The sequence below is a fragment of the Phaethon lepturus genome, unplaced genomic scaffold (genome assembly GCF_000687285.1).
Source record: "Phaethon lepturus isolate BGI_N335 unplaced genomic scaffold, ASM68728v1 scaffold6219, whole genome shotgun sequence".
NCBI lineage: Eukaryota > Metazoa > Chordata > Aves > Phaethontiformes > Phaethontidae > Phaethon > Phaethon lepturus.
Genome location: NW_010564074.1, coordinates 2,348 through 12,803, shown reverse-complemented (window position 1 = coordinate 12,803; position 10,456 = coordinate 2,348). Strand labels below are relative to the sequence as shown.

Genomic DNA, 10,456 nt, shown 5'->3' with positions numbered 1-10,456 from the left:
GATGCAGCTGGACATGAATGACTGGACAGTGTCAGCCAGACAGGAGCACAGGCTTAGCTGTGCTGCTGGTGGCAGAGTTGGTAGTGTCACAATAAGGGTGCAGTAGCCACCATCCTGGGAGTGGAGAAGGAAGGGCAAAGCAGAAAAAGGGGCTGGAGATCTGGATGCAAAGGTCCATGAGTATTGCCTGCTGTCTCATGGCAGGGAATTAAGGAGCCGCTGGAATTACTGCTGTGCTGTTCCACCATTGCCTTCTGAAAGTGCAAAATGATTGTTCTTAGCGTGAAGTTCAGATTTGAGTTATACTGCTTGAAAGCAGAGCTGGTGGATGGTCACCAACAGCAGAAAAATGCCCAGTCTTCTCAGGCTCTTACCTTTTTTCTTTGCTTGCCTGCGCCCACCCTCGTAGTCAGCCTTTTCTGAGGGTAATTACAAATATCCTGTCTGATTTCAGACTATCTCACTGTATCTGTCAATAGCAATCTATCAGTTTGAGGGTATCTGGTTGGTCCCCCAACTTTTCCAGGATAGACTAAACTTGTAAATCATGTTGCATAAAAGTGTTATGAAGCAATTTTGACTCTAGTTCATGACGGTCGCTTTTCCTTCATACATTTTTAAATTCAGTGCAGAGATTGTTACGTGCAAAATGCTATAAGCATTACATTGGAAGACCTCCCTGTCAAGCTCTCTTTTTTTTTTTTTTTTTTTTTTTTTTGTATGGAGCTGGTGGGAAAAGATATTATTATTAGGAAAAACACCACTTAATAAGGACACTTAAAAATGGAATGGTGCTTAAGAGGCTTTGTCAATAAGCAGTTTCATGCCATGCTCTGAAGAACAGCTTGGATGTCCCAAAGGATTTTTACAGCTATGCCAGTAAGTCTAATTGCAGATAATACTTTTCTTGCTTAAGTCATGCCTCAGTTAGATCCTTACATCAATGAGGCTGCTGTAACAGTAGTGTTAATATTGCTTTTTGTAATTTGGTTAACTGACTGTGACATACACCAAAGTTACATATGTGTAGAATGAATAAGTTGCTTCTTGTCTGATCAGATGGATCTTAACAGTTTGTGGATTTATTTTTTTAGGGATTATGTGAGGAGCGAGTTGGAATCGGGATATGAAGGGCCAATGTACTTGGAACCTCTCTCTATGAATCGTTTCATGACTGCTTTAGTAGGTAAGTACTTTAAATATTTGTGTTGCAGGACAGAGCTCTGCCTAAATCTTTTCATTGAAACCTATGCATGTTTTACCTCTTGGTTTCATATCTCTTTTATCACTTTTAAGTAGCTGTGATTCTCATTAATATGCAAGAGGCATGGGAGGCTAGGTGTATCCTGCCTGGCTCTTTCTATGCCACTGATTTATCAATACTCCTGCGCTTGCAGCTTTGAAGTATTTTCTGGGTCTGTCATGCTCTGCCTCTATGTTCTTCTCAGACTCGCAATCTGATTCAGAAGGACTGGATTGTCTATAATAATCTTTAGGTGGAAAGTACTCTAGAAATCTTACAAAATAACTGGTGAAATAGATGTATGGGAGTTTGCATGGCTACTTTCTTTTAGAGGAGTCCCAGGGATATTTCTAATTACAGAGTAACAATTCAAAACTGTGTTTAAATTGTGTTTGATTAATGACAGAGATTACTTCTCTATGTAAAAATCCCAAATAAATCCTGAAGAATTGTACTTTCTAGACTGCTCCTTTACCCTTTGAACTTCGACTGGAAGAAAGTAAATTCACTGTTAAGGTTGCTATGCCATACCGTATGTTCTTCTGGGAGGATATCGGAATACACACACACCATGTGTATTTTAAAATTAAGCCTGAGACAAGCCTGAAAGAAAAATCTTCCTTAATTCCTTTCACTAAGATCTGTGGTTTTCATCAGATTATCGACAGATTTAGTCAGCCATGTACTGTTGGCAAAACTCAGCTGCTTTCTGTTTACTTGCAGCTGCTACTGGCAGATTTAAATGGGTTTACTTCTTTGCAGTATGTCAGGTCTACCAGAATATATACATCATCTGTTTGCTTGCATCCTTACTTTCAAATGTGGCATTTGTCTTTGCTTTTAATATTTTTTATAGAAATAACATTGATATTTTTCAAAGAAAGGAAATCTTTAGAGATCACTTCTTCTCTCTTCTGAATTTCTAGATATATTTTGCTGTCTTGTGAAATGACGCTGAAGTACAACTAAAGCCTTTAGTGTGTTTTTATGAGAAAATGTTTGTTCTTTGAATCTCTCTCAGGTGCAATGCAGGGTCCCATGATAAAGCAGAATCCCTCAGAGGGCTTCACAAAGCAGCAGGCAGGCCTGGGCAGGAAGATCAGAAGGCATTGTGTCATTCAGTAACATTTAGACAGAAACTGAACTGAGAGTCAAACCCATTATGCTTCATCCAGATCTTAATATGGATTAGAAATAAGTGAGAAAAAGATAGTACTGTGTTTATCCAGAAAAAGATAGTACTGTGGATATCAGACTAAGGCATCTCCTAACTGTAATTGTTTTTCAGAAGTAGGTACTTGACTATACTAGCAAATGTATTTGTAGTTAGTATGTTAGCATACTTAATAGTATGTTAGCTAGTATGTTAGCATACTTAATATCCCTATTATTAATTTCCCCTGTTCTTTTAAAGCCAACTTGAAAGTGTAATTTTAATTTCGATGGCAAGCGGTTGTCTTTGGGACAAACTGTGAAAGTGGGCTATGAGGCTTGACAGTGTTTTTTATAAATATGAAACACTTTCTCAAATTTGTTACATACAAAGGTATTTATCCAGTGCGATCTGCCATGTCACAGGAGTGTACTGCACTGAACTGTGTCCTCTTCATAGGAAAACGAATATTCAGGTGCTTGGCTCCTTCTTTTTCTTACGTGTTCTGCCAGAGTGGTGTGCTGCAGCACTTCTGACAAAGGCACAGAGGCAGGTGCATGGGTGAATAATTGTGCTACTAATACAGCTCTGGTTCCTAAAAGTTCTGGTCAGAATTAAGGGGATGATGTACAGTACACCAGCTGGTTCACAAACTTAATCTTTGTTAATGCTTTTATTCATTAGTGCTTTTTGAATGGACTCTCATAGTCCTTTCTTCCCCTGGATCTAATTCAGTCTGATGACTGTTGACTAGGGTTACTAATATGCTGGATGGAAGAAATAGATGTCTTTGAAGACTGGCCCTTGGATGAGTGTGCCACTTTGTGAGCATGTCAGCTGTGAACTTTACAAAGCTGCGTGGGTTTGGAAGTGATGCTACCATGAAGACTTGCTTTTTCTTAGTGCACAGTAATGGGATTATATATTAACTTTGAGACATCCTGGTTTTGCATGTTAGTGATGTAGCCAGGGAATTTGTTAATTTTTAAAATTGGAAATGAAATAAAGACGGTTCCCAACTCTGTGAACAGTGGCTGTACCGCACAGGCTTTCTTGTTGCACATTTTCCATTAGCTTACTAGCTGGGAGGCTTTGGCAACCTGTCAGCAACATTTAATTTACTTGTGGAGGTTTTAGGAAGGGAAAAGAATGGGCAGGAACTTAAGGCAATAGATTTCTTCCTTATTGCCTCATTCCCTAGCAGAGGAGCCTGGTGTCCTACAGGAGGATTCCAGCTGTCGGGTTCATTAGCTGTGTCTGACAGTTTTCAGACCGTGTCATTTAAGTTTACAGAGTGCAAACATTCAGCTGGATTTGGAAGTCTTAGCAGATAGCTAGAGTGTTAAAATATTTTTATGATTTGATACGAAGTACAAACTAATTTCTTCTGACTGATCTTGCTATGTTAGTGTGATGACTGACGGTATACAGCCCCGCTTGGGGATAAACAGTGATTTACTGCAGAGAGATATTGTCTGTGCTGTACTAAGGTTCTGCTACCCCAATTTAAAATGGGAAGTACCAGTCAAAGCTGGTAAAAGCTCTACTGGGGACATTTTCAGCCCCTTCCTGAGGGGATTGAGAATTGACAAGGTGCAGACTTCAGGAAGGAGATCGAGGCCTCTGTAGAAAGTGCTCCATGTATTTCCTTTGATGGTATATAGTGCTCCTTCCCGTGATAAGTAACTTTTGATCTGTGTTTACATCAAAAAGGTGGTAGGGTCAGAGTGTTTAACAGGGATTACCAGCGTACTTGACACATCACTGTTGGAGGAAAGCAGGTTTTGCTGTTGCATGAGATGAGACTGGACTCAGAGGAGTTTTGTTATTGGGGAGCTCCGGAAGAGCACTGGATTGTTTAACATTGTGTTGTTGCAGTATTTTATTTCAGATGCTGACAGTCTTACTAAATCCTAAAGAATATATTGGATGCTGGTATTTGTATCCCTTTGTATGTGAAGCTGGGTTGCCTTAGTTACCATGAGTTGCAGAAATTCTCACAAGCTGACTGTGCCAGGCTCCTGAATATTACAGCACAACAGTGTGCTGGTGGTATCTTAAATAGGGTTGTAGCAATGTGTGTGTGGGCAGAGAGCAACAAAGCAGAGGGAGAATGCTTCAGAGCTGGAGTCTGTTGAATTTCTAAAAGGATGAGTAGAGTAACTTTCTCTGAGGCTTATAAGACCCCGTATGCTGGTAGTACCTTGCTGAGAGCAAGGTTGCTTGTTCTGAAAAGACCATCTGCTAATTCAAGAACACATCTATCAAATTGACAATAGGACTTGAAAGAGGACAGTCTGAAGGAGGAAGAACTTTGTATGCTTGAGTAGTAGAGATTAGAGATTGCTTTCAACTCAGTGGCAGTTATTTGGAAAGCAGACCTCCTTTCCTAGGTAGGGGAAGCTAGGCAGAATGAAAGCAAAACCCTGGTACTGCTATTTCTCCTCTTGCAGCTTCCCTCCCCACTCCATCCAGAAGGGCTTACAAGGTCAGTAAGCTTATGGGAACACATGGAGTTAGCGCTGGCCTAGAGATGTTAATGGCCTTGATTTTGTTACTCTGTGTTTTGCTAAGGCTAACTCCTGATTTTGGCAAGAGTTGTGAAATGCAAACATTAATGGAGGTAGCTACAAAGCAGAGCATAAGCACTTGAGTTTAGCACCACGTATTGTGGCTTTCGGATGTAAGCTGACGTAGATGGTGAACAAGGTTCTGCTTTTAAATAATACGCAGTAAACTTCTTCCTTACTGCAAAATGATGAGTGAGAATTGTTCTTATCCAGGCAATGTGCATTTTGCCCCATTCCGTTTCCTCTGAGATAACGGGTACAACGTCCAGCAGCTCTGGTGTTATACTGGAGTGGTCTGCTCTAAAAATACCACCCTCTAAATCTCTCTGGGTGTGTGGGAGAGATGTGCTCATGCTTGTGGCCCTGCCAAATGTTAAAGAGAATTTAGTTGTTAATTATCTGTCACTTGCAAGCTTCAGTGATAATTTTGAGCAAGTGCCTCAGGGCATTATGAAATTATTGAAGTCTCGACTGCTGACCTGGCTGTTCTCCTGTTGCTGTTCATGGCAGTAATTCCTCTTGACAGTGTAAATATTGTTGCTCCAAAAGCCATTTGGGACCTCTGATTACTTTTTTGTGTAGATTGGGATGAAATAGTAGTATAGCTGGGCTTCAGAAAAGCTACTGCTGTGTACACAGCTACTGATGGGATTTAAGTTGAGCTGGGGCTGTTAAGGAAAAAGAGGGATGACTTGTTGGGTTATTCTCTGCATGTTTTATTCCTGGGACATCATATTAATCTATGTATGATTCTGCATGTGTTTTGGGTTTTCATCTCACTAATCTGTAAGATGAAAGCATGCACTTTGCATAGTTTGAAAATGGTAACTTTCGTGACCCTGCAGAAGATGCAGAGGAGCCTGGTTTCATAACAAATATGTCCTAGTTAGAACTGTCATAATATGCTGGATGTTGATAACTGTGTTATGGAAAGATAACGTATTAAAATACGTTTTCTCCTGAAGGGGATAATCAGCTTGATTATAAAATACTGTGTTGTGTTTTCAGGTCAGCTGGTGGTATGTACACTCTGCTCCTGCGTCATGAAAACGAAACAGATCTGGCTTTTCTCTGCTCACATGCTCCCTCTGCTGGCACGACTTTGCCTGGTCCCTTTGGAAACCATTGTCGTCATCAACAAGTTTGCCATGATTTTCACTGGTTTGGAAGTTCTCTACTTTCTGGCATCAAATCTTCTGGTGCCATATAACTTGGCGAAATCGGCATACAGAGAGCTTGTCCAAGTAAGGCAGCGAACATAACAATTTTCTTTTCTTTGGCCTGAGCCTTTTTTTCAGGAAAGAAATTAAAAAATATTTCATCTGTCTTCTGTGCAACTCTGTGTGTGTGTGAACTCATGCTTTCTTAGCAATCCAAATATGTTCCTATCCATGGCATCTTCTTTCTTTAATTTATGGTAGCTTATCATTTGTATGGTTGAACAGTTAAGACACGAGCCTGAATTATGCTGCTGGCCAGGTGAGCGTGTCCACTTTGCTTGGACTTTGCTTAGATCTTCCCAAATAATAGAATCATTAAGGTTGGAAAAGGCCTCTAAGATCATAAAGTCCAACCATCAGCCCAACACCACCATGCCCACTAAACCATGTCCTGAAGTGTCACGTATACACGTTTTTTGAACACCACCAGTGATGGTCACTCCATCACTTCTCTGGGCAGCCTGTTCCAATGTTTGACCACTCTTTCAGTAAAGAAATTTTTCCTAATATATAATCTAAACATCCCCTGGCACAACTTGAGGCCATTTCCTCTCGTCCTATCGCTCATTACTTGGGAGAAGAGACCAACACCCACCTCACTACAACCTCCTTTCAGGTAGTTGTAGAGAGAAATAAGGTCTCCTCTGATCCAGGGGGAGGTTTCTATCCTTAGAAATCCAGGCTAAAAGACAAGATTGTGGCAGAACGGGTATTTATTTACAGCCTCATTAAGCAAGCAAGGTAATCCTCATGCATTAATTGTAGTAGTTTTTTTTTTTCCGTCTGTATGAAAAACATTTGTAACTATAGTAGTGTTAAATTTGGACTAACACTAACTGATTTTGACTGTAACTTGCAGACAGTGATTTGAAAGGTCTGTAGAAATTTTCTTTAGAACAGCAGCATTCCTGAGACCTCTAACAAAAGAGTTAGCAGAAACAGAGAAGATTGATCTGACATGTATCCATTTTGTTAACGCTTTGACATCTGATATATATTTAGTTGGAAAGGCAGTTTGTTAGTGGTACAGAAACATCACACCTCACATTTTTATATAAAAACAAAATACATGTGCATATGCATCCTTCTGTATATTTCAATGTAAAAAAGGTTGATGCTTGCTTGACTTTTGACTGACCTGCTATTTTGGCGCTCACCACTAGCTGGATTTTTTTCAGACCAAGCCACTGGTTTTCTGCCTCCTGCTCTTCAGTCCAGAAGCAGTCTGAAAACTAACTTGTTAAGCTCTTTCAAAGCCTTCCTTAAAGCTCTTCTTTGCTGTCATATCTGTCATAGACAAACAAAAACTTGGCAGCAGCAGGTGTCTGGTGTGCCAAGGTCTCAGCCTGCCATGTTGATCATTACTGTCTGGTTATTTATTTTGTGTGTAATTGGGTCTTTGGAGCAGGATTATCCTTCTGTGTTTGTACAGCACCTAGCATGGTCTGATCTTGTCCATAACTAGCTTGTAGATTTGCTGATTAAAAACTAATTTGGAAGCTAACTGGCAAAGCTTCAGTATCCTTGTTTTCTAGTGAGAATAGGAAAATCATGCTTATGTTCATTTAGAGTGCTAATGTTTGGAGTAAAACAGTTCCATCTCTTTGTACAGCTCAAAGACTTGCAACAGATTGGAACCAGCACTTCCATTTTCCATGTGCATAAATGGATGCAGAATTTAGCTTTCTGAAGTCAAAGTCAGATTGGATTCAGATTTGGGAGTCATGTATCTATTTTTTTATTAGACACTTATGTTTAAAACACTTCAACATTGTACGAATGTTTTAATTGCAAATACATTCTGGAGTGAGGAGGAAATAGTTGTTTCTTGCTGATTTTTTTTCTTTTTCTTTTTTTTGGGGGGGAGGATGCGTGTCAGAATTATATTCTGTTACACAAGTCTCCTTGTCTTTAGGATTGCTTGTGTGTCATGTCATGTCCCGTCCCATGTCCGTCCCCTCCGTGTCCCCTCTCCCCCCAAGTATTTGAGATATTTGCATGCCAGGCTGTATTACAGCGTTGTAAACAGGGGGAGAAGTATCCCTTGTACATGGCCTTTAGACACTGATCATACTTTCTCCTGACTATTTATGCACAGGGAATAAAGTTTTTCCTTGGGAATACAGAGAAAATGGCAGAAACTTTGTAACGTGGCACTAGACTTATAATAGTGTTGTATGCTGCTTTTCTAAATGCATGTAGTAGAGATGGGGTTGGAATGAAAAGCTGTGTGTGAGTGGTTTTTGCATTGTATTTACAACAGGAGAAATCAGAGGTTTTGTTTTTAAAGAGCTTGCTGTTCTTTGCCTATGTTCCTGAAACAGAACAAAAAAAAACATTTGCTTATAGTGTGTTCGTATAACTGGTTGCCACTCCACTACAAATCAAGCTTAGTATGCTTATTCCAGAGGAGGATATTGCTGTTTTGTCTTGAACATTTTCCTACTTGTATTCCCATCGCTGTAACTTGTGCAGTTGTTAGTTTTCAATGATGCCTTCATCCTGGTGTTTGTGAGCTTACTACTGTTTTAGGCTGGATTTAATTGCTGTTTTGGTATCAGTGGCAAAACTCAGTGAATATTGGGTTGTTAAACACCAGGGGTGTTTCCTGAATGCAGCACCATAGGGGAGACAGCCCTAGCAGGTGGGCCAAGGCAGCGCTTCGTGTGTGTGTGTATTTCAGACTGTGGCTAACTGTATAATTTAAAAGCAGGTCCAGAACCTTCGCTGCCTACTTGCAGCAGAAGATGCCAGAAATACCTCATGGTTATGGATCGGCATTATGAGCATAGCATGACCCTTTTCCGATGTGGTGGAGAGCTCTGCCAGGAGCTGCACAGGATTACTTGCATTGGCCCCAGGCCAAGGGAGTCTCCTGAGGGCAGATGCGCTTCCTTCACAAGTCTGTGTGCAAAGCGAAAAGCGGGAGCTTGGCGCCGTGTCCCTGCCAGCAGCGTATTGCCAGCCGATCAGCCGCCGTACGTGCGGCAGCAAGTCCTGTGAACGTAACATCCCTCACGCTTGTCGTGAAAGACTAAGCAGGCAGCTTTTTTGGCGTTTGCTAAAATCTGCTACCCATTGTGGATTGTATGTCGTTGTGGGAAGCAGATGATGAGGAAATAGTAGTTACAAGCGATTTCCTTTTGACCTTTTGTATTAAGTCCAGCTATATGAAGGTCCAGCTTCTTGGAAACGACTGTATTGTAACTTAGTCTTATCAATACAAAAGAAGTAATTTGAGCTTCAGAAATAACTCTTCTGAAATAACTCTTAAGCACGAATTTCAAAACACTTGGTCAATTAGGAGCAGTCAGAAGTCTGGTACATGTTCTTTTTTGAGATACTTAAGTCATACTTAAAATGTTTGAGGTATTAAGTTTTTCCTTAAAAACAGGTCAGCAAAGCAGATTTAGTGTGCTGAAGTGATGTGGCTCATATTTCAATATCTAGTGTGTGTAGTGACTTGGCAGTAGCTACAGAGAAAACAGTGTTGCTGTGACTTGAGCTGGGTAAAAGGGTCTGAGTGGGTTGTGCATGAACTGGAGGCACGTGTCCTTGCCCCTCTGGCTGTGAGCAGGTTGCAGTCAGCAGCTCCGAGCCAGTTATTCATAGGAAGGGGCGTTCAGCTGGTCTGATAGTTTGCTGCACAGTCAGGTACTTCTGCTTGCAGACAGACAGTGGTAATTTGTCACTGCCGAATCTGGGCTCTCCCTTTGTCAAACTGTAGTTTGTTGTACCTCTTCTTTTCCTATTGGCATTACTAATGCTGTGTGAATTACCCTTAGTTTCCTTGTGGCTATAGTGTTGACCGTGCTTTTGTTATTCAAATCACAGGTGCTGTGAACCAGTAACAAACTGCCTTTTTCTGTCTTGCCCAGGTGGTGGAGGTGTATGGTCTCCTGGCTTTGGGGATGTCTCTGTGGAACCAGCTGGTCGTCCCAGTTCTTTTCATGGTGTTTTGGCTTGTCTTATTTGCTCTTCAGATCTATTCCTATTTCAGTACGCGGGACCAGCCTGCCTCAAGAGAGAGGCTCCTCTTCCTCTTCTTGACAAGGTAATTAAGTAGTCTGCAAATACTGGTTTTCTATTTTGATTTTCTTCTGAAATGAATGTTTGTGCTCTTTTAGAGACTAGATGTGTTGATTGGCTTTATTGCATTTGGATACGTAACAAATATTTGTCCTTATTGCAGTGACCATGTATGTAACCATGTTAAGCTTGTCCTTCAGAGGCACGGATCCCGTTCAGAACAGACAGCATTAGCAGAACT

At 40.8% G+C, this 10,456-nt stretch overlaps 1 protein-coding gene across 1 annotated transcript in view; it reads left to right on the top strand.

The window, feature by feature from the left end:
• The window catches only part of LOC104626739 (RING finger protein 145), a 26,817-nt gene extending 16,573 nt beyond the window's left edge, over window positions 1–10,244 (top strand). The window contains exons 3-5 of the mRNA XM_010294747.1: window positions 1,095–1,186; window positions 5,975–6,210; window positions 10,065–10,244. Coding sequence (XP_010293049.1) covers window positions 1,095–1,186; window positions 5,975–6,210; window positions 10,065–10,244 — 508 coding nt within the window. The remainder of the gene's footprint in view (window positions 1–1,094; window positions 1,187–5,974; window positions 6,211–10,064) is intronic.
• The last annotated feature ends 212 nt before the right edge of the window (window positions 10,245–10,456 follow it).